This window comes from Globicephala melas, chromosome 17 (assembly GCF_963455315.2).
Source record: "Globicephala melas chromosome 17, mGloMel1.2, whole genome shotgun sequence".
Classification (NCBI taxonomy): domain Eukaryota; kingdom Metazoa; phylum Chordata; class Mammalia; order Artiodactyla; family Delphinidae; genus Globicephala; species Globicephala melas.
The window spans coordinates 79,683,320-79,705,881 of record NC_083330.1 but is presented as its reverse complement, the minus strand read 5'-3'; the positions used below and the strand labels follow the sequence as shown (position 1 = coordinate 79,705,881).

The 22,562-nt window shown below is 64.9% G+C and overlaps 6 protein-coding genes and 1 long non-coding RNA gene across 30 annotated transcripts in view; 4 read left to right on the top strand and 3 right to left on the bottom strand.

The window, feature by feature from the left end:
* The window catches only part of ARHGAP39 (Rho GTPase activating protein 39), a 73,542-nt gene extending 71,930 nt beyond the window's left edge, over nucleotides 1-1,612 (top strand). For 12 of the 13 annotated variants that reach the window (XM_070044011.1, XM_070044008.1, XM_070044006.1 and 9 more), the window contains one exon: nucleotides 31-1,612. In XM_070044011.1, coding sequence (XP_069900112.1) covers nucleotides 31-225 — 195 coding nt within the window. In that variant the 3' untranslated portion in view covers nucleotides 226-1,612. The remainder of the gene's footprint in view (nucleotides 1-30) is intronic. The other variant, XM_070044004.1, reaches the window with a different exon arrangement.
* On the bottom strand, nucleotides 1,062-4,040 carry LOC132593791 (uncharacterized). Its single transcript, XR_009559644.2, has 3 exons — nucleotides 3,651-4,040; nucleotides 3,049-3,206; nucleotides 1,062-2,608 (listed from the first exon to the last, which is right to left on the bottom strand). It is a non-coding gene; the product is annotated as an uncharacterized lncRNA (long non-coding RNA).
* On the top strand, nucleotides 2,339-4,066 carry C17H8orf82 (chromosome 17 C8orf82 homolog). Of its 2 annotated transcripts, XM_030876250.3 has the most exons (3): nucleotides 2,339-2,548; nucleotides 3,201-3,249; nucleotides 3,508-4,062. In XM_030876250.3, the coding sequence occupies exons 1-3, from the start codon at nucleotides 2,387-2,389 to the stop codon at nucleotides 3,951-3,953; spliced, it is 657 nt and encodes a 218-aa protein (XP_030732110.1). In that variant the 5' UTR covers nucleotides 2,339-2,386; the 3' UTR covers nucleotides 3,954-4,062. The 2 variants fall into 2 exon arrangements, with proteins under 2 accessions (XP_030732110.1, XP_030732109.1); XM_030876249.3 differs by lacking the exon at nucleotides 2,339-2,548 and having other exon boundaries at nucleotides 2,748-3,249; nucleotides 3,508-4,066.
* Nucleotides 4,066-9,091, top strand: LRRC24 (leucine rich repeat containing 24). 6 transcript variants are annotated; one of them, XM_060287573.1, is made up of 6 exons: nucleotides 4,367-5,314; nucleotides 5,902-5,998; nucleotides 6,381-6,631; nucleotides 6,779-7,057; nucleotides 7,226-7,394; nucleotides 8,072-9,091. In XM_060287573.1, exons 1-6 carry the CDS (start codon nucleotides 5,141-5,143, stop codon nucleotides 8,992-8,994), a joined length of 1,893 nt encoding a protein of 630 aa, XP_060143556.1. In that variant the 5' UTR covers nucleotides 4,367-5,140; the 3' UTR covers nucleotides 8,995-9,091. The 6 variants fall into 6 exon arrangements, with proteins under 6 accessions (XP_060143557.1, XP_060143559.1, XP_060143556.1 ...); XM_060287574.1 differs by lacking the exons at nucleotides 4,367-5,314; nucleotides 5,902-5,998 and adding an exon at nucleotides 4,066-4,355; XM_060287576.1 differs by lacking the exons at nucleotides 4,367-5,314; nucleotides 5,902-5,998 and adding an exon at nucleotides 4,224-4,355 and having other exon boundaries at nucleotides 6,356-6,631.
* A 361-nt stretch (nucleotides 9,092-9,452) lies between these two features.
* LRRC14 (leucine rich repeat containing 14) lies at nucleotides 9,453-13,508 on the bottom strand. Of its 5 annotated transcripts, none has more exons than XM_060287584.1 (5): nucleotides 13,450-13,508; nucleotides 11,459-11,812; nucleotides 11,110-11,278; nucleotides 10,694-10,962; nucleotides 9,453-10,594 (listed from the first exon to the last, which is right to left on the bottom strand). In XM_060287584.1, the coding sequence occupies exons 2-5, from the start codon at nucleotides 11,785-11,787 to the stop codon at nucleotides 10,027-10,029; spliced, it is 1,335 nt and encodes a 444-aa protein (XP_060143567.1). In that variant the 5' UTR covers nucleotides 11,788-11,812; nucleotides 13,450-13,508; the 3' UTR covers nucleotides 9,453-10,026. The 5 variants fall into 5 exon arrangements, with proteins under 5 accessions (XP_060143567.1, XP_060143569.1, XP_060143566.1 ...); XM_060287586.1 differs by lacking the exon at nucleotides 13,450-13,508 and adding exons at nucleotides 12,251-12,801; nucleotides 12,915-13,443 and having other exon boundaries at nucleotides 10,694-11,278; XM_060287583.1 differs by having other exon boundaries at nucleotides 10,694-11,278; nucleotides 13,450-13,507.
* A 121-nt stretch (nucleotides 13,509-13,629) lies between these two features.
* Nucleotides 13,630-20,098, top strand: RECQL4 (RecQ like helicase 4). The gene is given in 19 exon segments (XM_060287558.1): nucleotides 13,630-14,466; nucleotides 14,774-15,391; nucleotides 15,394-15,567; nucleotides 15,645-15,771; nucleotides 16,076-16,201; nucleotides 16,287-16,379; nucleotides 16,461-16,597; nucleotides 17,032-17,115; nucleotides 17,200-17,373; nucleotides 17,458-17,637; nucleotides 17,710-17,851; nucleotides 17,932-18,194; nucleotides 18,271-18,556; nucleotides 18,630-18,759; nucleotides 18,840-19,009; nucleotides 19,083-19,263; nucleotides 19,344-19,497; nucleotides 19,644-19,752; nucleotides 19,844-20,098. Coding segments are annotated over 19 exon segments (4,056 nt in total). The 5' UTR covers nucleotides 13,630-13,683; the 3' UTR covers nucleotides 19,969-20,098.
* Nucleotides 13,699-22,407, bottom strand: MFSD3 (major facilitator superfamily domain containing 3). Of its 2 annotated transcripts, none has more exons than XM_030876210.2 (8): nucleotides 21,393-22,407; nucleotides 20,948-21,095; nucleotides 20,740-20,864; nucleotides 20,564-20,673; nucleotides 19,603-20,484; nucleotides 16,275-17,768; nucleotides 15,864-15,965; nucleotides 13,699-15,640 (listed from the first exon to the last, which is right to left on the bottom strand). In XM_030876210.2, the coding sequence occupies exons 1-5, from the start codon at nucleotides 22,156-22,158 to the stop codon at nucleotides 20,308-20,310; spliced, it is 1,326 nt and encodes a 441-aa protein (XP_030732070.1). In that variant the 5' UTR covers nucleotides 22,159-22,407; the 3' UTR covers nucleotides 13,699-15,640; nucleotides 15,864-15,965; nucleotides 16,275-17,768; nucleotides 19,603-20,307. The 2 variants fall into 2 exon arrangements, with proteins under 2 accessions (XP_030732070.1, XP_030732071.1); XM_030876211.2 differs by having other exon boundaries at nucleotides 19,603-20,481.
* Nucleotides 22,408-22,562: the final 155 nt, after the last annotated feature.

Sequence of the window (22,562 nt, the reverse complement as noted above, 5' to 3'; positions counted from 1 at the left end):
CCCACCCGCAGCTCCCCGCTCCCCGCGCAGGTGTTCGTGCAGCCCGCCAATGTGGCCATCACCAAGATGGACGTCAGCAACCTGGCCATGGTGATGGCGCCCAACTGCCTGCGCTGCCGCTCGGACGACCCGCGCATCATCTTTGAGAACACTCGCAAGGAGATGTCCTTCCTGCGCGTGCTCATCCAGCACCTGGACACCACCTTCATGGAGGGCGTGCTATAGCGCGTGGGCACCGAGGGACCGAGGGTGGGGACAGAGCCTGCCCGGCTGCGCCCGGGCAGGGGGCACGCGGGGAGGGGGGAGGGGACGCCCGAGAAGCGGAGGTAGCATGCCGGCTCCGCCCATGCCCGCCCCAGCCCTGGAACCCGCATCCCCCGACCCGGGCCCTCGGCCTGAAGGCGCAACCAAGGCAGAGGGGCTGCGGGAAGGGCGCCTCTGCCCCGCCCCGGGCCTCGTGGCCGTGTCGTTCGGCGCTGCCGCGCCCACCGCCAGCCGCGGTCCGGCCGCGAGAAAGTGCCTTCTGTTTCCTGGAGCCAAGTGACACTGCCCCTCCCGGCCGGCCCGAGAGCACAAGCCGCCCTTGCTGGGGCGAGCCGCCTTGCTGGGGCTGCTGCGCTCAGCTTGGCCCCGGCCCAGCCCGGCTGCCCATCTTCCTCTTCCTCTGCCCTCCCCCTGACCTGGGGGGGGGGTCTCCTGATCTGCGACTTCCGCCCCCCCCAGTCCCTTCCCGCCCCCTCCCCCTGCCACTTGTGGCCTCCAGCGTGGTGACTGCACAGGAGTTTGGGGGCTCCAGGGCTCTGGGCTTTTCACCACCAGAGCAGAACCTGGCTGGTGCTGGGCCCGATAGGCTCTCTCTGGGTAGAAAGGGGCCCCCAAGCCAAAGTCCTCTGGGGTTGGGGGCAGGGTTGGGCAGGCATTCTTTGGGCAGGGTGGGGGAGGGGCAAGAGTATTTTTTCTTCGTGTAACTATAAATTCAGAATCTATCCCGCATCCCAACCCGCCTGTGTATAGAGAGATAAATAGAGCGAAAGATATAAGAACTAAATTTGCTAATGACATAGTCTTAACCCAAATGTTATTTATTTGAGGCTTCTCCCGTCCTCTGCAGACAAGTTGAGATCATTCCTTCATTTTCTTCTCCACCCTCTTGGCTTCTGACCAAAAATCAAACCCTGCCCCATCCCCATCCAGGACCTGCAGCAGATGAGAGGGAAGGAGCCCTGAACTGGGGGACCAGAGGGGCACCGGCGACTGCCCTTCCTCGAGGCCAGAGCCGGGGCGGGGGGTAGGGTGGGTGGGTGGAGGGGAGGTATCTAGACTCTCAGTTTGTACATTTTCCAATTTGTAATTTGAGTTCCAATTGTGGTAAAACTTAATTTCTCCCCGGTTATATATATATATATATATATATATATATTTAGAGTTGAGTTTTTATTTATTAAGAACAAAAGAACCCAGTCCTGCCGAGGCCCGGTGTCCACTGGGGGAGCGTCCTCAGTCCGGGGGTCTCGGGGCCTGGGTAGGGGCGGCCCGGCCACAGACTCTCGCTCTGATGCACGGACTCGAGAGATGACAACACTTTGTGTGAATAAAGTACGTATGGACACTTGCGAGCCTGTCGCATCCCATTCCTTCCAGTTGCGGCGGGGCAGCTATCAGCGGCCAGTCGGTAGCTGGTGTGGGCACCAGGGTGGAAGCCAGGCCAAGGGAGAATGAATGGGGGCAGCAGGAGGTGGGGGGGAGAGCAAGGCAGCTTCCCGGGAACGGGGACGAGACTCCAGGTAGGCGCGCAAGGTACGAGGCACCTGGGGTATCACAGCTGAGCCCGAAAGCCCTGCTTGATTGGGAGGGGAGCTTTTTCTGAGCTACCTTACCCGCAAGCTGGCATAGGCTTCTAGGCAGTGTTTATTCACCACCTCTCGGTTCAGCACCCAGCTGGACAGGCAGATTGCCCCACCGGGGTGGGGGGGGGCTTCCTAGGGGTTGGGGGAAGAGACAGGGCGGGTACCTCGCCCACGTGAGAGCAACCAGCCTCCGAGGGCGGAGGGACAGGGCCCGCATGCCCGGCAGCGCCCCGTCCCCATCCCGTATCCCTGTTCCCGAAATCGCCCGCACCCGCGTCTCACACCCGAACCCCACCGTCGGGAGGCCCCGCCCCCCACCCCTTTCCCAGCCGGACGGCAGGGCGGCGCGCCCCTAAATCCCAGAGAAGGAAGTGTCGGAACCGCCCGGGGTCCGGGGAACAAGCAAAGCCCGGGGGGTGGGGACGAGCTCCGCGGCCGCCGCCGGAACCCAAAGCGCGAGGTCGCCGACACCAGGGGACTTACGTTAGCGCAGCACCGCCCTCGCGTGACCCTCTAGCCGCTTCCGGCACGGAAGGACGATGTGGGCGACGCGCGGAGTGCTGCGGACCTGGGCCCTCGGCTTGGCGCGGTCCCTGGGGACCCGGGCCTACGGTGGGGGCGGGGGCGTCTCCTACACGCAGGGCCAGAGCCCAGAGCCGCGGACGCGCGAGTACTTTTACTACGTGGATCATCAGGGCCAGGTGGGCGGGGCCGGGGCCTGAGGGAGGCTCCCGTGAGAGGCGGGGCCTGGTGCCGGGTTTCTGCGGGTCGGGGCCAGAGGGAAGACCCTGTGAGGGGCGGGGCCTGAGTAGGCGGGGTCTTTAAAGTAAGGGTACCCGACCTCCGCAGTCGCGCTGGACAGACTGGGGCGCCCGGCCCCGGCCCCAGAGGGTTAGGTCCGAGCGGCCCACCTCCCACACGTGGTTACGCCCTGCGCGCTTTGCATCCCCAGATCCTGCGGCCCCCAGGTCGGGGCCGCCCCGCCTGCTTTGGAAGCCCTGGAGGGGGCATCCTACATATACAGGAGGAAGCAAGTCAGATAGCCTCCGCGGAGGAGGGGCACATCTCATTAGAAACTTGAAAGGGGGAGGGAAGAGGCGCGGGAAAGGCATGCCAACCCAGAGGACCTGTGCATGAGGAAGCAAGGCCGGGGGTGCGGGGTAGATGTGGAGAAAGAAGTCTGCAGGGCCCCCAGGCTTACCTTCCACGCGCCTCCCTGCACACGGTGTGCACAGACGAGCAAAGAAAGCGGACACTGGCCCGGGCTCAGGCCCGCCCAGGCCTTCTCTCCCTGGGGCCGGCTCTGTCGGGATTCCCCCTGGGACTCAAGGGCCACGGTCTGCCTCTCTGCAGCTTTTCCTGGATGACTCCAAAATGAAGAACTTCATCACCTGCTTCAAAGGTACTGATGCGCCCTCCTCCCCCACCTTCCCTCTTCCTTCGGGGAAGGCCCTGAAGGGCCCCGCTGCCCAACCACACCAAGGGCACTGGCTGTCCTGCGCTCAAAAGCCCCCTATCTAGAGTGAGGCCTGGGAGGCTGTCCGACCGCCGGCGTCTGCCCTTGGTGTGACCCAGGGCGAGCCCCCTGCCTGGGGCAGTAGGGCCTAGGGGGCCTCGGGGCCCGGCATGCTGAGCAGTCGCGGCCTCCCTCCCACCACAGACCCGCAGTTCCTGGTCATCTTCTTCTCCCGCCTGAGACCCAACCGCAGCGGGCGCTACGAGGCCTCCTTCCCCTTCCTCTCGCCCTGCGGCAGAGAGCGCAACTACCTACGCTGCGAGGACCGTCCCGTGGTCTTCACGCACCTGCTGGCCGCTGGCTCCGAGCCCCCGCGCCTCTCCTACTGCGGCGGCGGCGAGGCCCTGGCCGTGCCCTTCGAGCCGGCGCGCCTACTGCCCCTGTCCTCCAATGGGCGTCTCTACCACCCGGCGCCGGAGCGCGCAGGTGGCGTGGGCCTGGTGCGATCGGCTCTGGCCTTCGAGCTCAGCGCCTGCTTCGAGTACGCGCCCGGCGCGCCCGAGCTGCCCTCGCACGTGCACTGGCAGGGCAGCCGTTTCGCCCTCACCATGGACCTGGCCCCGCTGCTGCTCGCCACCCCGCCGCCCTGAGCGGCGGGCTCGCAGCCGCTGGCGCCCCCAGCCCCGCTGCGCCCCCCGGGCTGCGTCGCTGCGCACGCGCCACCCGGAGAGAGCGCTGTCCCAGTGCGCGTGCGCGGCGGAGGTGCGCCGCGGCCCCGCCCCGCCCGGCGCTGTCCGAGGTGCTGCCGCGGCCCAAGAACCGACGCGGGGAGGGGCGGGGTCACGGGTGCTCTACCCCGTCCGCACACCCCCGGCCTGGGGCGTCCTCGGCGTCCTCGGGTTCGGCCAGCGCTCGCGACGGCAGACCCGGGCTGCCGGGACGGAGGTGCGGGGGCTCCAGTGCGCGAGCGCGAGCGGCGCCCGCCCCTCCCCCGCCCGGCGCTGCTCTGTGGGCCGGCGTTCGGCGGGGGAGCCGCGCCGCAGGAGTGTCAGGTGAGGGGGCGCCCGACCCAAGGTCAGCGGGCGTGGGGGCGGGATCAGGGGCCATCCCGGCTCTGTCCCCGGCGATCACCGAGAAGGGCGTGCGACCTGGCGGGGACCACGCCCTGCCCTGAACCGGCCCGGGACAGGCCGCGCCGGAGCAGATGCAAGGGGCGCCTTGGGAGATCAAGGCACCCGACTCGGGCCTCGCACTGCGCTGGAGAGCGTCACAGGGCTTCCTCCATTACCCCTCCAACCTCCCCTCCCCGCACAGATGGGCTCCCTGGAGACAGTGACAGCCTTCTCCAAAGCCAGTATGTGACGCCCCGCCCCCTGCCCAGCCAGATTAGGGGGTTCTCCGCTGAGTAAAAGGATTTCTGGCCTGGCCTCCCCTGCTCTTCCTGCTTGAATCCTCAATGCCGCCCAGGCCAGCCCTTCCACACGAATCAGCATCTAGTGGGTGTCCGTGTGGGCAGCAGTCCCCTGAGTTTTGAGGAGGAGATCAAGAACCTTCTCTGTTTGAGAGGCCTTGCCACTGGAAGGTAGGTGGGCGCCCTGGGCCAAATCTTTTGCTCAGGGAAATGGATCCTGGGGGCTCAGAGTATGCCCCCTAGTTCTCGGGGTTCTTCACACACCTTCTGAGACATCTGGGAACTGCCCCTGCCTGGGCCAAAGCGATTCCATTAAAACTTTTGCTGTGCCTACTTTTTTTATTTTTTATTTATTTATTTATTTTTTTTGCGGTACGCGGGCCTCTCACTGCTGTGGCCTCTCCCGTCGCGGAGCACAGGCTCCGGATGCGCAGGCTCAGCGGCCATGGCCCACGGGCCCAGCCGCTCCGCGGCACGCGGGATCCTCCCGGACCGGGGCCCGAACCCGCGCCCCCCGCATCGGCAGGCGGACTCCCATCCACCGCGCCACCAGGGAAGCCCTGCTGTGCCTGCTTCTCTTCAGTGATCTTAAATAATCATGTGAGTTACAATTTAGAGCAAGATTTAAACAAACACCAAGGCCACTTGGTGTCTTTCCACATGACTCACTCTCCCAATAGGGAGACCAGGTGAACAGGCAGGTGTTCAGAGCAGGGACCATTTGAGGTGGGGCTGGAGGCTAGCTGATAGCACACCCTCAGCCCTACCATCCATGGCTTCATACTGGCTGGCTTCTCAGCCCAGGTCCCCACCTTTACAACTGGACTCATTGTGCCTTGAACTAGACCCAGGCCTTCTCCTCTCTCTAGGATCACAGCTGCATGTGTATAAACCCCAAAACACTACACACTCCTTCAGAACCCAGGAGATCAGTGTTCCCAGAGCCTACTAAACAACTACACTAAAACCCGGTTAGTGGCCCAAGGCCCCTCTTTCACACCCCAGCCATTCCAGAGCCCCACCTACCCCCAAAGACGGATGCACCTTTCTCAGAGCCAGCATGGAGAACACAGTCCCACAGCTTCTGAACTGGCTTTCCTATTTGTCTCATCCCCCAATTGTCTAACAATTTCCCTGAGGAAAAGCTCTAATTCTACCTAAGTTGTTCTACCAACCCCCACCCCCAGGAGGGCAGGGCCAGAGGCTGGACAAAACTGTGCCTGTGGCTGGCTGGTGGCTCCCCTGAGACCAGTTGTGCTCATGTCCTCCATCAGTTCACAACAGGTGAATCCCAGGGTTGGGGTCATAGCATGACTTCTAGAGACAAAAATGCCTAGAGTAAACCCTGGGTCAAGGTTAGGTGAGGGCAGGGACGGACACTAGCAGCGTGGAGCCTTGGGCAGAGACGGGATGGGGAGAAAAGTGGGTTGGGGTGGTGTAGGCTCTCCTGTGGCCTGTGTGGCAAGACGGAGGACATGAGAAATTCTAAACCGAAACCCGATGCCCCAGATCTTTATGCTTTTTTATAAAGGAAGGCAATGAACGTTTTATTTTATCAGTTTCTTGAACTACTTTCAAACTTCAAAAATCAGACACGGTGTGTACCTCCATCCGTGCTTTTCACTGGCTCTCAAATGTTAGGGACAGGCCTGACAACCTGTTTCAGGAGGCACATCCCATCGGGGCCAGACTGTAGGAAGGCTGCTGCGAAGGCTGCAACTTCGTGGCCTGCGGCCGGTCCCGCAAGAGATGGCCCCAGGGGCGCCCGCACTGCTGCTGCTGTCGCTGCTGTCACTGCCGGGTCTCCCGCCTCGCGCTGCCGCCTGCCCTGCGGCCTGCCGCTGCTACAGCGCCACGGTGGAGTGCGGCGCCCTGCGGCTGCGCCTGGTCCCGTCCGGAATCCCGCCCGGGACGCAGGTGGGCACCGACTGGGGCTGCGGGCCAGGGGTGCCCGCGACACGCAGGGATGGTGTGTGAGCCTCCCGGTGGGTGAATGGGGCGCCCTAGGGAAAAGAGAGACCCCCTCAGCGGGGTAAACGCCCTCCCTCCCTCCTTCTGGCACAGACGCTGTTCCTGCAGGACAACAGCATCGCGCGCCTGGAGCCAGGCACCCTGGCACCCCTCGCCTCCCTGCGTCGACTCTACCTGCACAACAACAGCCTGCGCGCCCTGGAGCCAGGCGCCTTCCGTGCGCAGTCGCGCCTGCTGGAGCTGGCGCTCACCGGCAACCAGCTGCGCGGCTTGCGCGTTGGCGCTTTTGCCGGCCTGGCCCAACTGCGCGTGCTCTACCTAGCTGGCAACCAGCTGGTACAGCTGCTGGATTTCACCTTCCTACACTTGCAGGTGAGGGGGGAGGAGTGGGCAAGACGGGCAAGAGGTCCTCCTGCACTGCCACCTGCCTTACCGGGCTGGAGTAGTGAAGGGGAGAAAAGGCAGCCCAGTCTAGCCTGGTAAGAAGGGGACATGTCCCTCAGGGCCCCCTTCCCTGATGACCTACTGTCCCTGCTTCAGCGACTGCAGGAGCTGCACCTGCAGGAAAACAGCATCGAGCTGCTGGAGGACCAGGCCCTGGCCGGGCTCTCCTCGCTGGCACTGCTGGACCTCAGCAGGAACCAGCTGGGCACCATCAGCCAGGAGGCCCTACAGCCCCTGGCCAGCCTGCAGGTCCTGCGCCTCACAGGTACCTCTTTCTGGGGGCAAGGGACTCTCATGCAAAGGTAGCTTCCTTGACCACAGTGGTGGCGGTAGGTAGCCGGCCCAGCTGTGGAGGGGGCTCCAGTGGCAGTGCTCTGGGGGGGTCCCACCACCACCCATAGCCATGACAGAAGACTGCTAGGAGTAGGGGTGCTGGCAGGGTTACTGTTGCCTAAGGAAGACAGAAAAAGTATGAGTCCCTGAACAAACTGGACACAGCTGAGCGGCTCACACACTTTAGGGCCAGGAGAGGGCAGGCAGGAAAAAACTGGGAAGATGAGACCAGGACTGGGGGCATTTCCTGGAGACAGCACCCGAAGACAAGGCTGGCAGGATGTGCAAAGTTTTAGTGCAGGTGGGATATCTATGTGCACACAGAGGTTCCCCCAGATAGCAAGACTTGTCACAGGGAGAGACATCAGAGGAGCGGGGGCTTTCTCAGAGATGGGTGAAGTAAACTGGACGTGCATCACAGAAAGGAGATGGGGGCGGGGTTGGCTGCCCACACTTAAGGAGACTGGGGTCAGAGAAGGGGTGGCAGGGGTCCCCAACTGTGGGAGGTGAGAAGGGGGCTCCTGCTCTGGCCAACAACCTCAACCACACACGCTGTGCTCTGGGGCCGCCCCTGAGCTAGCTACCTGTCCGCTGCTGCTCTGCCCACAGAGAACCCATGGCGCTGTGACTGTGCCTTGCACTGGCTGGGAACCTGGATCAAGGAAGGGGGCCAGCGACTGCTCAGCTCCAGAGACAAGAAAATCACGTGTGCAGAGCCCCCCCGCCTGGCACTTCAGAGTCTCCTGGAAGTATCTGGCAGTAGCCTCATCTGCATCCCACCCTCTGTGCACGTGGAGCCGCTGGAGGTGACAGCCAACCTGGGTGAGGACCTGCGGATTGCCTGCCAGGCTTCCGGCTACCCGCAGCCCCTGGTGACCTGGAGAAAAGTGGCGCAGCCTCGCGAGGGGCCGCCGCAGGCCCAGGCCCAACCTGGAGGCGGGGTGCCGGGCCCAGGTGGGCCCGGGGCATCCGACACGGGCAGCGGCATGCTCTTCCTCACCAACATCACCCTGGCCCACGCTGGCAAATACGAGTGCGAGGCCTCCAACGCCGGCGGCGCCGCCCGCTTGCCCTTCCAGCTTCTGGTCAACCTGTCCCAGCAGCTGCTGCTGGCGCCTGCGCCGCCCCGGGCTGGCGACCCAGTCAGCCACGAGCACCTGCCCGAGGTGGGCGGCATGGCCTTTCGCGCCCTGGGCCTGGCCACGCAGACGGCCATCGCGACGGCCATCGCGCTCCTGGCGCTCACGGCGCTGCTGCTGGCGACCATGATCTGCCGCAGGCGGCGCAGGCGCAAAAAGGCACCAGGGCCTCCCGGGGAGGGCGCGCTCTTCGTCAACGATTACTCGGACGGGCCCTGCACCTTCGCGCAGCTCGAGGAGCTCCGCGACGAGCGGGGCCACGAGATGTTCGTCATCGACCGCTCCAAGCCGCTCTTCGCCGAGGGCCCGGCGGAGGCGGCCGAGGGCGCAGCGCCCGGAGTCGCACAGGGCCTCCCGCTGCAGCCGCCTGCCGCCTACGAGATCCGTTGCTGAGGGGGGGCGGGGCGGACGCGCGCTGATGACGCGGGCCCCGCAGATTGGCCGGCTCGGCTCGCCCTGCGCATGCTCCAGCGTGATCAGTAAAGGGTGGAAGCTGCGCCGTGTCGCGAGCCGTATATGGGGTTCCTGGGCGTCGGGCGGGGCGGAAGCACCTGCGGACCCCTGAAGATGGAAGTTCTGGGGCGCGAACGGGCGGTAGCCAGGGTAGGCTTCCAACGCCCCACTGAGACCCTCCAGAAAAGACCCCTGCCCAAATAACCAGACCTTCAGCTCTGCAGGTCCGCCTCTGGCCCCGCCGCCCCAGGAAAAGCCTGAACCTCTCTGCGACGAGGGGCGACGGACTGTGGAGATGTCTAGAGAAAAGATGGGGCGGCAGGCCGTTAAGACATGTCACCCAGTGGCCAGGCTGGGGGTGAGAGCAGAGCAAGAGACAACTCACTCTGACCAGTTAGGACAGAAAAATTAGCCACAGATTTAAGTTCTAAGCACACTGCACGTTTGTACCTTAACGACACCCTCTGGCCCCCAAACCCGGCCGACAGGCAGTCTCCTGTGTGCCAGGGAAAGGAGAACGTTAAGAGGCCCCAGAGTGCCTGGGAGCCCAACCCTCCTTGAAGCAGGCCCCTGTCCAAACTTCCACCCCAGAGCAGTCTGCTCTTGGGGAGGGCCCAAAGGAAAACATCCTCCCTCAGCTCATAGATCCCAGGAACATTCCAAGGAGAGAACCAGGACACCGGAGGGCAGCTAAGTGCAGCCAAACCAAGCAGGGCCATGTAGGCCTGGAATCCAGCCCTCAGGCCCACAGATGGTCAGTGAGTCAGGGGAGCAAGCGCAGGACAAACTGCACAGGGTGCTGCACAAAGCATGGGCATGCTCAAGGTGCGCCCAGGAGCCAAAAAATCGGAGACCAGTGCCTTCGTGCCAGGCCTCCAGCAAGGTCCCAAAGGCTCTGACTACCCAAGGGGCAAGAGGCCTCCAGCAGCCCTGGACCCCAGGACAGCCTAACTCTCACCCAGAGCCTGGAGATCACAGGCTAAAGTAGTCTGCAGCCAGGCGCCCATAGATGTCTGTGGTCCAGAGCACGTGGGCACGGCCTGAGGCCAGTAGCAACTGGTGCAACTCAGCCTCCACGCGGGCAAACTTCTCCTCATTGATGGAGGCTTCCAGCAGGACAGAGGCAGGCGGTGGCCAGGGCAGGCCCTCATAGCAGTCCACGGGGAAAGGGTGCACCACCGTGCGCAGCTCGGCCTGTGCCACCGAGTCCCTCAGGAGCTCCTTGAGGCCCGCCATAGACAGCGGGTTGCCGTAGAGGCCGAGGTAGCGGAGGCTGGCACAACGAGTCAGCACAGGAAGTGTGGCCAGCAGTTGGGTATCGGCAAGCTGGCACTCGGTCAGCTCGAGGTGCAGCAGCGTGGCTGCTGCTGCCTGCAGCAGACCCTGGAAGGGCTCCAGCTGGCTGCCGGACAGGTCATTGCCACTCAGGTCCAGCTTCTTGAGGTGGACAGCATGGGGGCTCCGTGCCAGGAAACGCAGGTCCTCAGGCAGCAAGGCGCAGAAGGCCAGCTCCAGGCTCTCCAGGGGGCTCTGCAGGGTGCTGCGGAGGACACAAGGGGTCACAAACAGGCTGGGCCAGGGGAAGGCCTCCTGGAGGGGAAGGGAAGGGAAGGGCAGGGCAACAGCAGGGCCTGCTCACCTGAGCAGCTGGTCCAGCCGCCCCGAGAGAAGAGAGGAGCCCATGCTGAGCTCCCGCAAACAGGTGAAGCGGCCCATCTGGGCCAGGAAGTAACGGAAGTTGTCCTCGCCGTCCACAGAGGGCTGCCGAGAGTCCCCGTGCACATAGTGTAACCGCAGGCTGGCCAGGTGCTGGAAGCGGGCCACGTGTGGGATGATGACGGACAGGCCTCGCAGGCCCAAGTTGTTGAAGCGCAGGTCCACGCGGCGCAGGCAGCCCGCATCCAGAAGCTGCAGCAGGGCCACGGTATTGCGCATGGGCAGGTCCTCAGCCCGCAGGTCCCGGCAGCAGAGCCGCAGTGGACTGCCCGCGCTGCTACGGAGTGCCTCCCGCAAGAACGCGTAAGAGGCCCGGTTCACCCGCAGGTCCACACGCACCTCCACAGGAACGGGGGCCAGGCCGGGCTCTGCAGTCCTGCCCTGCTGCTGTGCGATGCACGTGCGGGCCACAGCTGCCGTGCAGTCCCACATGCTCATGGTGCCCGGGTCCTGCTCCACGCCGTCATCCAGGAGGCCCGTCATGTCCAGCACCCGCAGCGTGTGCTTCCTGGGAGCACGGGTGGGCTGAGGCAGGAGACAAGGGAACACAGCCCACACCCACTCCCAGCCACCTTAGGACAGGAGCAACATGCCTGTTCCTGCATTGTGCTCTTGCACTAGCCTGGAACCTCTTAGGAGACCCTTTCTGCACCCCCCAGGCCCGAGGGCCCCTCCAGTGAGCCCATACCTGCAGAGGGGCTGTGTGCCAGCCTCAGTCTCCGGGGTGTGGAGCCGGGCAGTCAGCCCCAGGATCACGGCTTGCATGCTCTCTGTGCTAGGCCGCTCCTGCAGCAGGGCCCGGCTGCAGTGGGCACACTCCTGCAGCAGCTGCTGGAAGCTAAGCAGTGGAAAGGGCCACGTGTGCACCAGCTCGCGCAGCACAACGGTCTTCTTGTCCATGAAGGCCACTTTGAAGAGCAAGGGGAAGAGCTCTCGTGGTAGCAGGGGCAAGGCCTGGCAGGCAGCTGACTGGCACTGGAGCACCTGCCGTGTGCTCAGGAACACAAGGGTGTGCATGGTGCTGGGCCGGGCAGGAGGCCACCTGCAGGGAAGGGCCCTTCAGTGGGGAGGACAGACCCCAGGCCTCCACCCCCTCCACGCGCTGGTAGTGGGAAAGCTCAGCATGGTGCTCGGCACAGAGTGGAGAACCATGGCACCAAAGAGCAAGTGCTAGGTGCTTTGCCTTAGGCTAAGGGTAGTGAGAAGGAGAACGAGGCCACCCCCAGTCCCCGCCCTCCAGCACGGGGGCCTCCCTAGGGAGACAAAGCCATCGAGCAGCACGTAGACAGCATGGCACCAGAGATGACCAGCTTGCCTGCGTGTGCTTTCGATGGCTGTTACTCTGCAGGGCCCACCATCTGTATTCCAGGCCTCCCAAATCACAATGCCACTTATCAGAGATCTGCTCTTCTGCCCTTCCTTAAAAGTAGGCAAAAACAAACCCCCCTATCCCCCAAGCACTAGAGAGATGGGATACTACCAGGGGGCTGGAAGCTGCATCACAGGACCCTCTCCCAGCCTCCTCAGAAGCCTTGGGAGGCCGCCCTTGGATTCTGTGCAGCACAGCAAAGAAGAGTTGGAAGTACAGATGCAGTTTAATAAACAGCAGGGCAGGTAGAAAAGACCAGAACCCAGACAACCCTGAGTCCAAGGGGCCTGAGTAACCCAAGCCCTCAACACGAGCCCCGGTTCTAACTACTGTCTTCCAGGAGCATTATCAGGCACGGAGACCCTGGAGATTTACAGAAAGAATGCCTCACCCATCGAGATCCTCGCCACCTGCGTAAACGTCTCTCTCATCCCTGGAGAACCATGTTAAGAGACCAAGTCTCAAACCCATGGGATTCAGAGGCCCCAAATTAGGGGCCTTTGCTCAGATGGGTAGAGGCAGCTGCCAAAGGGACGTCCAAACTGACAAGGAGCACAGAGGAGGTGCCCGAGAGCACAGGGTACCTGGGTGTCAGCTCTGCTGCTGACTTACTGTGCACCCGCCTGGCACCTGATCCTCAAAACTGCTTCTGGGTCATCTCCCTGAAAACAGGTTAGACAACTAAGACCTAGGTCTTGCCCGACAGAGGTCACAGCCTGGGTGATGAGCTCGGGAAGGGTGGCAGCCTGGCTCCAGAGCCCCTGCTCTTGCGGACCTCACACACAAGTCCTTAGGACACTGGTTCCTGAGAAGCCCGGGACGTCAACCCTCGGCCTCGCTCTGCCTGTGGACAAATCTCGCGAGGACGATTCATACCTCGCTGTGACAGGACAGACCAACCAAGCACCTGTCACGAGAGGAAACGAAAGCAGCCAGTGTGGTCACCGTGGGAGGAGCCTCTGTGTAGTGGCCGCCGTCCCCCCCACCGGCCCGCGGCTCCGCCGTTTCCCTGAAGATGCCCCCGCCCGGCTCCTCCAAGCCTCGAGCCGCGGGAGGCTCTAAATCCGACGCCCTCCGCCTTCCGGGCGGGGTCTGCCCCTCGAAGCCTGCGCGTCGCCTCCTGGGACCCGAGGCCGCTCAGCCCGGCACCGTGCTCCGGGTCCTCCCCTGCCCGCAGCCACACCGCCTGGGCTCCCACCCCCGCCTCCCGGGCGGCGCCGTCCCGAGCGCCCGCACCGGCCTCGTGCGGCCAGGCAGAGACGGGGACACACGCCGCCACGCTCCGTCCCCGGCCGGCAGCCTGCGCTCACCGGACCCGCAGACGCCGCCGCCGCCGTCGCCGCCGGCCCCGCCTCGCCGTACGCCGCGATGACGTTACGCCCCCCATTGGCTGCCGCCTCAGGGCCCCGCGGATTGGCTGCCCCGGCCCGGCGGCCGCCGCGTCGCCCCGCCTCCAACCCCGCCGAGCGCCCCCAGTGGCTGGCGGCCGGCGTCGCCCTCGTGGCGGGAGATTCCTGGGGCGCCGGGCGCAGGGCAGGGCGACCATGGAGCAGCTGCGGGATGTGCGGGAGCGGGTGCAGGCGTGTAAAGGGGGCGCGCGTTTCGGCGGCGGAGCGGGCGGTTGCCGGGCCAGGTGCGGGCTGCCCGTGGGCGGGGATCTGAGGGAGCGGCATCCGGCTGACGCGCTCCCTTTACAGGAGGACGTGGAAGCGGCGCCCGAGGAGACCCGCGGTGAGCGAGCGGGCGCGGGGCGGAGGCAGCGGCCGGGGACGCGGGCAGGGGGCGGGCGGCCTCCATCCCCACGCCCAGCCGAGCCCTGCCTCCTGAACACCGACACACACCCCCGTCCGGCCCCGCCCTCAGCGCTCCACCGGGACTACCGCACCCTGAAGGAGGCACTGGGTCAGGCCGGCGGCGTCGGGCCTCACGGCTCGGAGCAGTCGCTTCCCGCGGCGGCGGCCGAGGAGGTACCCGGGCTCGACATCCCAGCCTATCGGTCAACTTCCTGTATGCCGGATCCAGGAGGAGTCGTGACCCAGGCTCTGTGGGGCAAAGAACTCAGGGGCCGGGCTGACAGGGTGGAGGAAGGACAGCCCCCACCCTCAGGTCTCCGGGGCTGGAGACACCTCTGTTCCCCCCTGCGCCAGCTTTTCCGTGGCCTAGATCTCTACCGTCTCTTCCTGCAGATGCTGGAGCCCAGCTGCTGGGGGCCCCACCTGAATCGGGCCGCGACCCAGAGCCCCCATCCTCCATCAAGGCTCAGCTCTCAGGGATCTGTGCATGACTACGGGAAGAGGCTTAAGGCCAACCTAAAGGGCAGTCTGCAGGTGAGGGTCGGGCAGGCAGTGCATCCAGCCTGGGTCCAGAGCTACGCTTGGCCCAGAAGCAGGATCAGCAGGCAGCCAACCCCGTTAAGTCTTTCACACGTGTTCACGTGCACACACACAACTCCAGCATTTCCCAGAGCGCAGCTCTCCAGAAGAGCTCAGCGTCCCCTCTACTCTTGACTTCTTTTACATCCCAGCCTTAGGTTTCTCACATCGCCCAGCTGTTACAGGTGGGGCCTCCAGCAGGTTTCAGAGTCTGCAGCACCCCAAAGGCCTCAGTTCCTGCTTGCTTATCTCTCCCTCCCAGGCTGGGCCAGCCCTGGGCCGAATACCCCGGCTTACACGAAGATCCTCCTCTAAGATGCCTTCCCCAGGGCCACCAGGCACAGGAGCTGCCACCATCTCTCCAGCAGAAGTCAGTGAGGTGCCCCCCCAGCCTCCCAGGCCCGAGCTGAGGCCAGGCCGGCCCCAGCAGTTGAGGGCATCCCTGAGCCTGCGGCTGGGCTCCCTAGACCCAGGCTGGCTGCAGCGGTGTCACAACGGGACCTCAGATTTTCTGGGGGTTCCCAGGGCCTGCCAGCCTTGCCTGGGTGCAGAGGAGTCCCAGCTTCTTACTCCAGGTGTTGCATCTGTCTTCGGTCCCAGCGCTGGCCCTGAGGTGACTTTACAGGGCTCAGAGACTCCAACCCTACTAGCAGCTGCTATCAGTGCAGGGAACTCTCAGCCTGGTACCCGTCAAGGCAAGAAGCGGAGATGGAGTGGGGAGCTGGAGGGAAGCCCTGCACAGACCCAACAGGACAGCGGCCAAGCAGGACCCCTGCCTGCAGGAGCTGGGGCTGCAGTGCCTACAGAAGACTGTCCAGAGCAGCCTGTGCAGGCACAGCCCCCCAGCAAGCCCCCAGCCCCCAGGTATCACTGCCCTAGCCTCCCAGCAGCGCTGCCTTCAGTCGCGCCACGGTGGGGAGGGCTGTGGGTGCAGTCGACCTGTGCGTCTCTTCTAGACTTGCTGTCCAGAACAGGGGGAACTACGTGCGACTCAACATGAAGCAGAAACGCTACGTACGGGGCCCGGCCTCAAGGGGCAGGCTCCTTCGCAAGCAGGTGAGAAGGTGGTGCCGGATGTTCCCGCCCACCTGCCTTGCTTCTTGCTCTGTGAGTCTCCTTTGCGTCCGCACTAGGTATGGAAGCAGAAGTGGCAGAAGAAAGGAGAGTGTTTTGGGGGTGGTCAGCGCAGAGCCACAGCCCAGGATTCTTGCTCCCAGTGTGGGCAGCTCAGTCACGGGGCATCCCAGTGCCCTCAGCCAGGTGAGGCCTCTGCCCTGGGGGGTGGCTTGGGCCAGCGCTGCTCGCAGGGGTTGTTGTGCCCTCCTAACTCCTGCCCCTGGTCCAGAACTTACCCTGGCCCCTCAGAAGGAGGGTGGCAAGGATGAGGGTGGCGCACAGACCCGGGCCACGTTCAAGGAAGTATCCCAGAGAATGGGCGCTGCCTGCCGCCAACTCTGGTGAGCAAAGAGGTGGAGGAGAGGTTGTTACAAGTGGCTTTCTTGCCAGAGTGACCCCAGACCAGCCCGGAGCTCCTGTCCTACCCTGTCTTATCTGCTCTCGGCAGGTGAAGAGGACACAGAGCCTGCAGAGCCTGAGCTGCTGGTGCTCACAGGGCAGTCTGTGCCCAAGGCTCCTTGTCCGCCTCCTGTGCCACCACTCTATCTGCCAGGGCCTTTGGGGCAGGTGGTAGGTGAGTAGACGCCTACCAGCTCCAGAGCCTTGACTGGGAGGTGGGGGCGACTCGGGGCCATGCTGACTGATACCTGTGTCCACAGACACGCCAGCTGAGGTGCTTCAGGCCCTGGAGCAGCTGGGGCACCAAGCCTTCTACCCTTTGCAGGAGCGTGTGGTCATGCGGATCCTGTCTGGTGAGTACGGCCGGCAGGGGGCGCGGTGGGACTGCGGCTGGGCCACAGAGCTGTGCTCTTGACCCTCTCGGTAAAACCCAGGTGTGTCCACGTTGCTGGTACTGCCTACGGGGGCTGGTAAGTCCCTGTGCTACCAGCTCCCCGCACTGCTCTACTTCCGGCGAAGCCCCTGCCTCACGCTGGTCATTTCTCCTCTCATGTCGCTCATGGACAACCAGGTTGGTGGACAGGGTCTTTGCGTAGGTGCAGAAGGCGAGAGCTGGTACCCGTGGCTCTGCTGACCCGCTTGGGCTGCTGCTTCTTGCCCCACCCCCACCCCCGAGTGGCAAGTCGCCAGGCCATTTTCAGCTCTGTCTATGAGCTGGCAGTGGCCCAAAGGCAGCAGGGACACAGCTGGCTAGACCCAGGCCCACCCACAAGAGGAGCAGCTTGGGGGAGGGGGCGTCCCCATGGGGACCTGTCTCCAGTGCTCCTGAGTCCAAGCCCACAGGTGGCTCTGAACCCTTAGTCACAGGACCCAGGACCTGGGTTTTTCCCCCTCTAGATCCTGGAGGGGACACAGTAGTAGTTGTCCGGCCAAACCATTCTAAGAGGCATGTGGGGAAGGGCCAGGGCTGGTGGCCTGTGACAGGCTATGCTCCTGTACCTGCAGGTTTCCGGCTTGCCCCCAGGCCTGAAGGCGGTCTGCATTCACTCGGGGATGACTAAGAAGGAGCGGGCCTCCGCCCTGCAGAAGGTAAGGGGCCCTCACAGGGCGAGAGCGGCAGAGGCAGCAGGCAGACCCCCTGGGCGGTGCTCCTGACCTTGCCGTCATCCTCAGGTTCGGTCAGCCCAGGTGCAAGTGCTGATGCTGTCGCCAGAGGCGCTAGTTGGGGCGGGGGGCGCTGCCCTCCTCGCTCAGCTGCCACTGGTCGCCTTTGCCTGTATCGACGAGGCCCACTGCCTCTCCCAGTGGTCCCACAACTTCCGGCCCTGCTACCTGCGTGTCTGCCAGGTAAGCCTTGTGTGGGGGGGCGGGGGGGGTGCTACGTGAGCAGACCAAGGAAGGCTGGGCATCTCACCACTCCTCTCCACGCAGGTGTTGCGGGAATGCGTGGGTATAAGCTGCTTCCTGGGTCTCACAGCCACGGCCACGCGCAGCAGTGCCCTTGACATGGCCCGGCACCTGGGCGTGGCCGAAGAGTCTATCCTCAGGGGGCCGGGCACCATCCCTGCCAACCTGCACCTCTCTGTGTCTTCGGACAGGGACCCAGAGCAGGTAAGCACGCACGCGCGGGCCGAGCAGAGGCCCTGCCTTCCGACTGCTCGTGCTCAGCCTCGTCCTCTCCAGGCTCTGGTGACGCTGCTGCAGAGTGATCGTTTCCGTGCCCTGGACTCTGTCATCGTCTACTGTAACAGACGAGAGGACACGGAGCGTGTCGCTGCCCTGCTGCGCACCTGCCTGCGTGAGGCCCAGGCCCCAGGATCCCGAGGTGAGGTGGAGGCAGGCCTGCACTCCACAGATGGGCCCCGGGCACATGCCCGACCTGACCATCATGGGTCTTCCCTGCAGGCCGAGCCCCGGAGGCTGTGGCTGAAGCCTACCATGCCGGCATGGGCAGCCGGGAGCGGCGGCGGGTGCAACGGGCCTTCATGGAGGGCCGGCTGCGGGTGGTGGTGGCCACGGTGGCCTTCGGGATGGGGCTGGACCGGCCAGACGTGCGGGCCGTGCTGCACCTGGGGTTGCCCCCAAGCTTTGAGAGCTACGTGCAGGCTGTGGGCCGGGCTGGGCGTGATGGGCAGCCTGCACAGTGCCACGTCTTCCTCCGGCCCCAGGTGGGTACCCGTCCCCCCACCGCTCCCCCAGCCCCGCCCCCTGCTGCGGCCCCTCATTCATGCTGCTCTGCTGCAGGGTGAGGATCTGTGGGAGCTGCGCAGACACGTTCACGCCAACGTCATCGACTTCCTCGCCGTGAAGAGGCTGGTGCAGCGCGTGTTCCCTCCCTGTGCTTGCGCCCGGCAGCCCCCAGAGCAGCAGGGAGACGAGAGCCAGGAAGAGCACTCGGCCAGGGTCCTCGTGGCTACATCTCCCCAGGACACTGACCATCCCAGCCTCGAGCACACAACCCGGTGCCCGGGCCACAAGCGGGCGCTCCCGGTGCAGCCAACCGTGCAAGCCCTGGATTTGCCCGAGGAGGGTGAGGAGCAGGGAGCGTGGGGGGGGGGACACCCCAGCACCCCCGCATCTTCTGAGCCCTGCTCTGCCCCCAGCCATCGAGACTCTGCTGTGCTACCTTGAGCTGCACCCACAGCGTTGGCTGAAGCTGCTGGCGCCCACCTATGCCTGCTGCCACCTGCGCTGCCCCGGGGGCCCCACCCAGCTCCAGGCCCTGGCCCGCAGGTGAGTGCAATCCCACCCCGGGCTCAGGACCGGGACAGAGAGCCAGGGCTGCCAGTCACACGTCTCTTCCCCTGGTACAGGTGTCCCCCACTGGCTGTGTGTTTGGCCCGGCAGTGCCCCAAGATGACAGGTGGGGGAAGCAGTTCTGTGGAGCTGGACGTGGTCGAGCTGGCAGACTCCATGGGCTGGGAGCTGGCCCCCGTGCGGCGGGCTCTCCACCAGCTGCGGTGGGATCCAGAGCCTGGGACAGGTGCGCCCGCCCCCAGCCCTGCTTGCCTCCTGTTTGCCGCCTTTCTGCCAGTTTCTGACACCCTATCTGGCAGGTGTGCCTCAGGGCACGGGGGTGCTGGTGGAGTTCAGGGAGCTGGCCTTCCACCTGCACAGCCCCGGGGACCTGACAGCCCAGGAGAGGGACCAGATCTGTGACTTCCTGCACGGCCGCGTGCAGGCCCGTGAGCGAGAAGCCCTGGCCCACCTGCACCGCACCTTCCGGGCTTTCCACAGGTGCAGGAGGGGCTGGGCAGGGCCTGGGCCACCCCATCCTCCCCAAGGTGGGCCGCTCTGACAGGTTTTCCCCACCCCAGCGTGGCCTTCCCCAGTTGCGGGCCGTGTCTGGAGCAGCCCGATGAGGCACGCAGCGGCAGGCTCAAGGCCCTGCTCAGCCACTACTTCGAGGAGGAGTTAGAAGCACCGGGGGGCGTGGAGGCCGAGGAGGACCCTGAGCCAGGACAGGCCAGGGTGAGTGTCAGGGCCTCCGGGGAGCGGGGAGGGGGAGAGGAGGAGAGGAGTTGCAGAGAGGACGCACCCCTGGCTGCAGGCACACACCTGCCTCCTGCCCCTCACCGAGCACTGCAGAACAGCATGCCACGTGTCCCCACCGGCAGCTCCAGGACTGGGAGGACCAGATCCGCCGGGACATCCGCCACCTCCTGTCCTCGTGGCCAGAGCAGCGGTTCTCGGGCAGGGCTGTGGCCCGGATCTTCCACGGCATCGGTGCGGACCTGGGAGGCCCAGCCCTGAGCAAGGCGGGGGCTGGGGGCAGACCTGGCCGGAGTCGTCAGAGCCGTGTCTCCTCCCACTGCAGGAAGCCCCTGCTATCCGGCCCAGGTGTACGGGCGGGACAAGCGCTTCTGGAGAAAGTACCTGCACCTGAGCTTCCATGCCCTCATGCACTTGGCCACAGAGGAGATCCTGCTGTGGGGCTGCTGACCACTCTGCCGCGGAAGGACCCAGTTCCCCCACGTCACAAGCACGAGCCTGAGCAGGGGCTGCGTGGCCACAGCATGGGGGGGTGTCAGGTGCAGCAGGTCCTCGAGGCAAAGATGGGCGTAGATATCAGTGGCCAGGACAGCGACCAACCACTCTGGACAAAGGCCACCACCAGTAGCGTGCAGAATAAAGTACAGAATAAAAGATGCTTGAGCCATTTTCAGGAACCCTTCTTCCAGCGCGGACAATCCCCCAGTCTGAGGACAACCTTGCACGTCACTCATCCCGGACACAGTCCGAAGGCACGCTCCACTTTATTGATAAGTCTGGCCACCCAGTTCAGGCCAGGGTGTTGGGTGCAAGGCCCAGGTACAGCATGGGCATGGCTGAGAGAGTGAGGAAGACGGAGAAGCAGAGGCGTGGCCCCAGGCTGTCAGCCAGGGCTCCAGCCAGCGTGCCCATCAGCAGCTTCCCCAGCAGCTCCAGAGTGGCCAGGAGACTGTAGTGTGTGGCCTGCTGGGGGAGGGGGAGTCACGTCAGGACCTGCTTGGACTCCAGTCCTGCAGCCCCTGGTGTTGCAGCCACATCCCCTCACCTGCAGGGCACTTGGTGCCAGCTGGCTGCAGCGCATCATCAGGGTGAAGGTGGTGGTTGTGACCAGGCCCCCCAGGAAGTGCTGCAGACACAGGCTCAGCAGGGCTGCACCTGGGAGGGCTGAGGTCAGCAGGGCCCAGGACTCCAAGCTCCTCCCCCCTGTGGCCCACCCCTCACCTCTCAGGACTGTGCTGGGGGCCAGGCTGGCCCCAGGGCTGTCCAGGTGAAAGAGCACGGCAGTCTGGCAGGCCAGGCCCCCAAGACGGAACTGAAGCGCTGACTTCAACAGGGGCAGTGGCTGCCTGGGGTGGGGTGATGGGGCAGGTCAGAGGGCGCGGGGAAGGAAGGGGAGACAGGTGGGTGGGGCAGGCTGAGGGGGGCTCACCGGCGCCTGGCCAGGAGGGCCCCACCCAGGGATGAGCCAGCAATGGAGCAGGCCACAGCGCCCACACCATTCCACAGCCCCAGCTCTGGGGCAGAGATGCCGCAGTCCAGCAAGAGCAGTGGGAACAGGCCGCTGGTGCCCTGCTCGCCTGTGGAGAGAGTCAGCAGGGATGGTTGGCACACCTCCACCTGGGTCTCAGTCATGCTCCCCCAGCCCTGCCTTTTTCCTGGGCCACAGATGCCAGGAGACAGCTGGGGCTGGGCTTCGACGACGCTCAGGCTCAGCGTGAAGCAGCTCAGTGAGGCCCAAGGGAGTGTGGCTGGAGCTGGACCTGCAGAGGGCCGGGCTGGGCTCCAGACTTCAGGTCAGACCCCAAAGAGGAAAGGCAGCCCTGCAAGTGAGTTCCAGGGCTCCTGGGGACCCACCCCTGCTGTTCCTGACTCACCCAGCTTGTAGGTGAGCACGAAGCCCACTGTCCACAGGGTTCCAGGCACGGCCAGCAAGTCCTGCCCAAGGTGCAGGGTGTGTCGGGGGTGTTCTGAGGGCAGAGGTGTGGGAAGCTGTTGCAGGGCTGGTGCCACCCAGGTCAAGGCAGCAGCCAACCAATAAGTGGCAGCCAGGAGCAGAAAGAGCAGGGGCCAGGATAGGGTGGGCACAAAGGCCAGCAGCCCACCCCCAGCCAGCACCGCCCCCAGCTTGTATGCGACCACCTGCACAGTGTTGCCAGGCCCCAGCTCTGCGGGCTCCAGGAGCCGTACAGCCAGCGTGTCCAGGGCCACATCCTGCACAGCTGCAGCCAGATTCAGCAGCAGAAGCAGCCCCGCCACCGTGACAGGCAGACCGGCCTGACCAGCTGCGGCGGGAGGGTGGGATGCCAGCAGCCCACACACCAGGCCCAGAGCAGCTGTGCTGAGCGTCAGCCAGGCCCTTGGGGAGCCCCGAGTGTCCACCAGCGGGGCCCACACAAGCTTGAACAGCCACGGTGCATACAGCGCCTTGGCCAGTCCCACGCGTGTCAGGGAGAGGCCGCGGGCCCGCAGCAGCACGGGCAGCAGCCCAGACTGCAGCCCATAGGGCAGGCCCTGCACCAGGTAAAGGCCGGCCAGCGGCAGCAGCTTCCCACGCATGGCGAGGAGGCCGGGCGCTGGGGCGGGGGCAGGGGCCCAAGCTCTAGTGGCTGGGTCTGGGTTCAAGGCTGGCCGGGGCGGCATGAGAGGTTCCACTCAGAGTAGGAGCAGGGTGCTTCCGAGGGGGGGTCCGGTCCGGTCGGGATGGGGTCAGGGGTCTCAGAGCGGCACGGCTCTGGGGCTGGGCCAGGGTTGGACAGGCTGGCGTCCGCACCCGCGCCCTTGGGTCCTGGGGGCGTCAGAACGCCAAAGAACCGCAGGCCTCCTCCACGGCGGCGCTGGGGCAGCGCTCTGGCCCGGGCGGCGCAACTCGGAGACGCGGCAGCCATAGAGAACGCGGGCGGGCTAGAGCGCCGGCCGCCTTCTGGCGCCCCCGGTGGCCAGCTGTCCTCGAACGTCGGAAGCGGCCGAACCCGCAGCCCATTCAGGTCCCTCCCAGGGCTATCAGATCCGGTCCCCAGACCCTAACAATCCGGAAGTGCTTCCTG

What these genes read in the sequence shown, in the direction of transcription:
- C17H8orf82 (XM_030876249.3), top strand. Translation starts at nt 3,012, where the DNA reads ATGTGGAGAAAGAAGTCTGCAGGGCCCCCAGGCTTACCTTCCACGCGC. An exon ending in CTTCATCACCTGCTTCAAAG is followed by an intron (nt 3,250 to 3,507) that starts GTACTGATGCGC and finishes CTCCCACCACAG; the next exon opens with ACCCGCAGTTCCTGGTCATC.
- LRRC24 (XM_060287573.1), top strand. Translation starts at nt 5,141, where the DNA reads ATGCGCAGGCTCAGCGGCCATGGCCCACGGGCCCAGCCGCTCCGCGGC. An exon ending in CCTCCATCAGTTCACAACAG is followed by an intron (nt 5,999 to 6,380) that starts GTGAATCCCAGG and finishes AACCTGTTTCAG; the next exon opens with GAGGCACATCCCATCGGGGC. An exon ending in TCACCTTCCTACACTTGCAG is followed by an intron (nt 7,058 to 7,225) that starts GTGAGGGGGGAG and finishes TCCCTGCTTCAG; the next exon opens with CGACTGCAGGAGCTGCACCT.
- LRRC14 (XM_060287585.1), bottom strand. Translation starts at nt 12,270, where the DNA reads ATGCAGCTTCCAGCCCCCTG. An exon ending in GGCACACAGCCCCTCTGCAG is followed by an intron (nt 11,279 to 11,458) that starts GTATGGGCTCAC and finishes CCGTGCTCCCAG; the next exon opens with GAAGCACACGCTGCGGGTGC. An exon ending in CGGCTGGACCAGCTGCTCAG is followed by an intron (nt 10,595 to 10,693) that starts GTGAGCAGGCCC and finishes TGTCCTCCGCAG; the next exon opens with CACCCTGCAGAGCCCCCTGG.
- MFSD3 (XM_030876210.2), bottom strand. Translation starts at nt 22,158, where the DNA reads ATGCCGCCCCGGCCAGCCTTGAACCCAGACCCAGCCACTAGAGCTTGG. An exon ending in CCCCAGCACAGTCCTGAGAG is followed by an intron (nt 20,674 to 20,739) that starts GTGAGGGGTGGG and finishes CAGCCCTCCCAG; the next exon opens with GTGCAGCCCTGCTGAGCCTG. An exon ending in TGGCACCAAGTGCCCTGCAG is followed by an intron (nt 20,485 to 20,563) that starts GTGAGGGGATGT and finishes CCCCTCCCCCAG; the next exon opens with CAGGCCACACACTACAGTCT.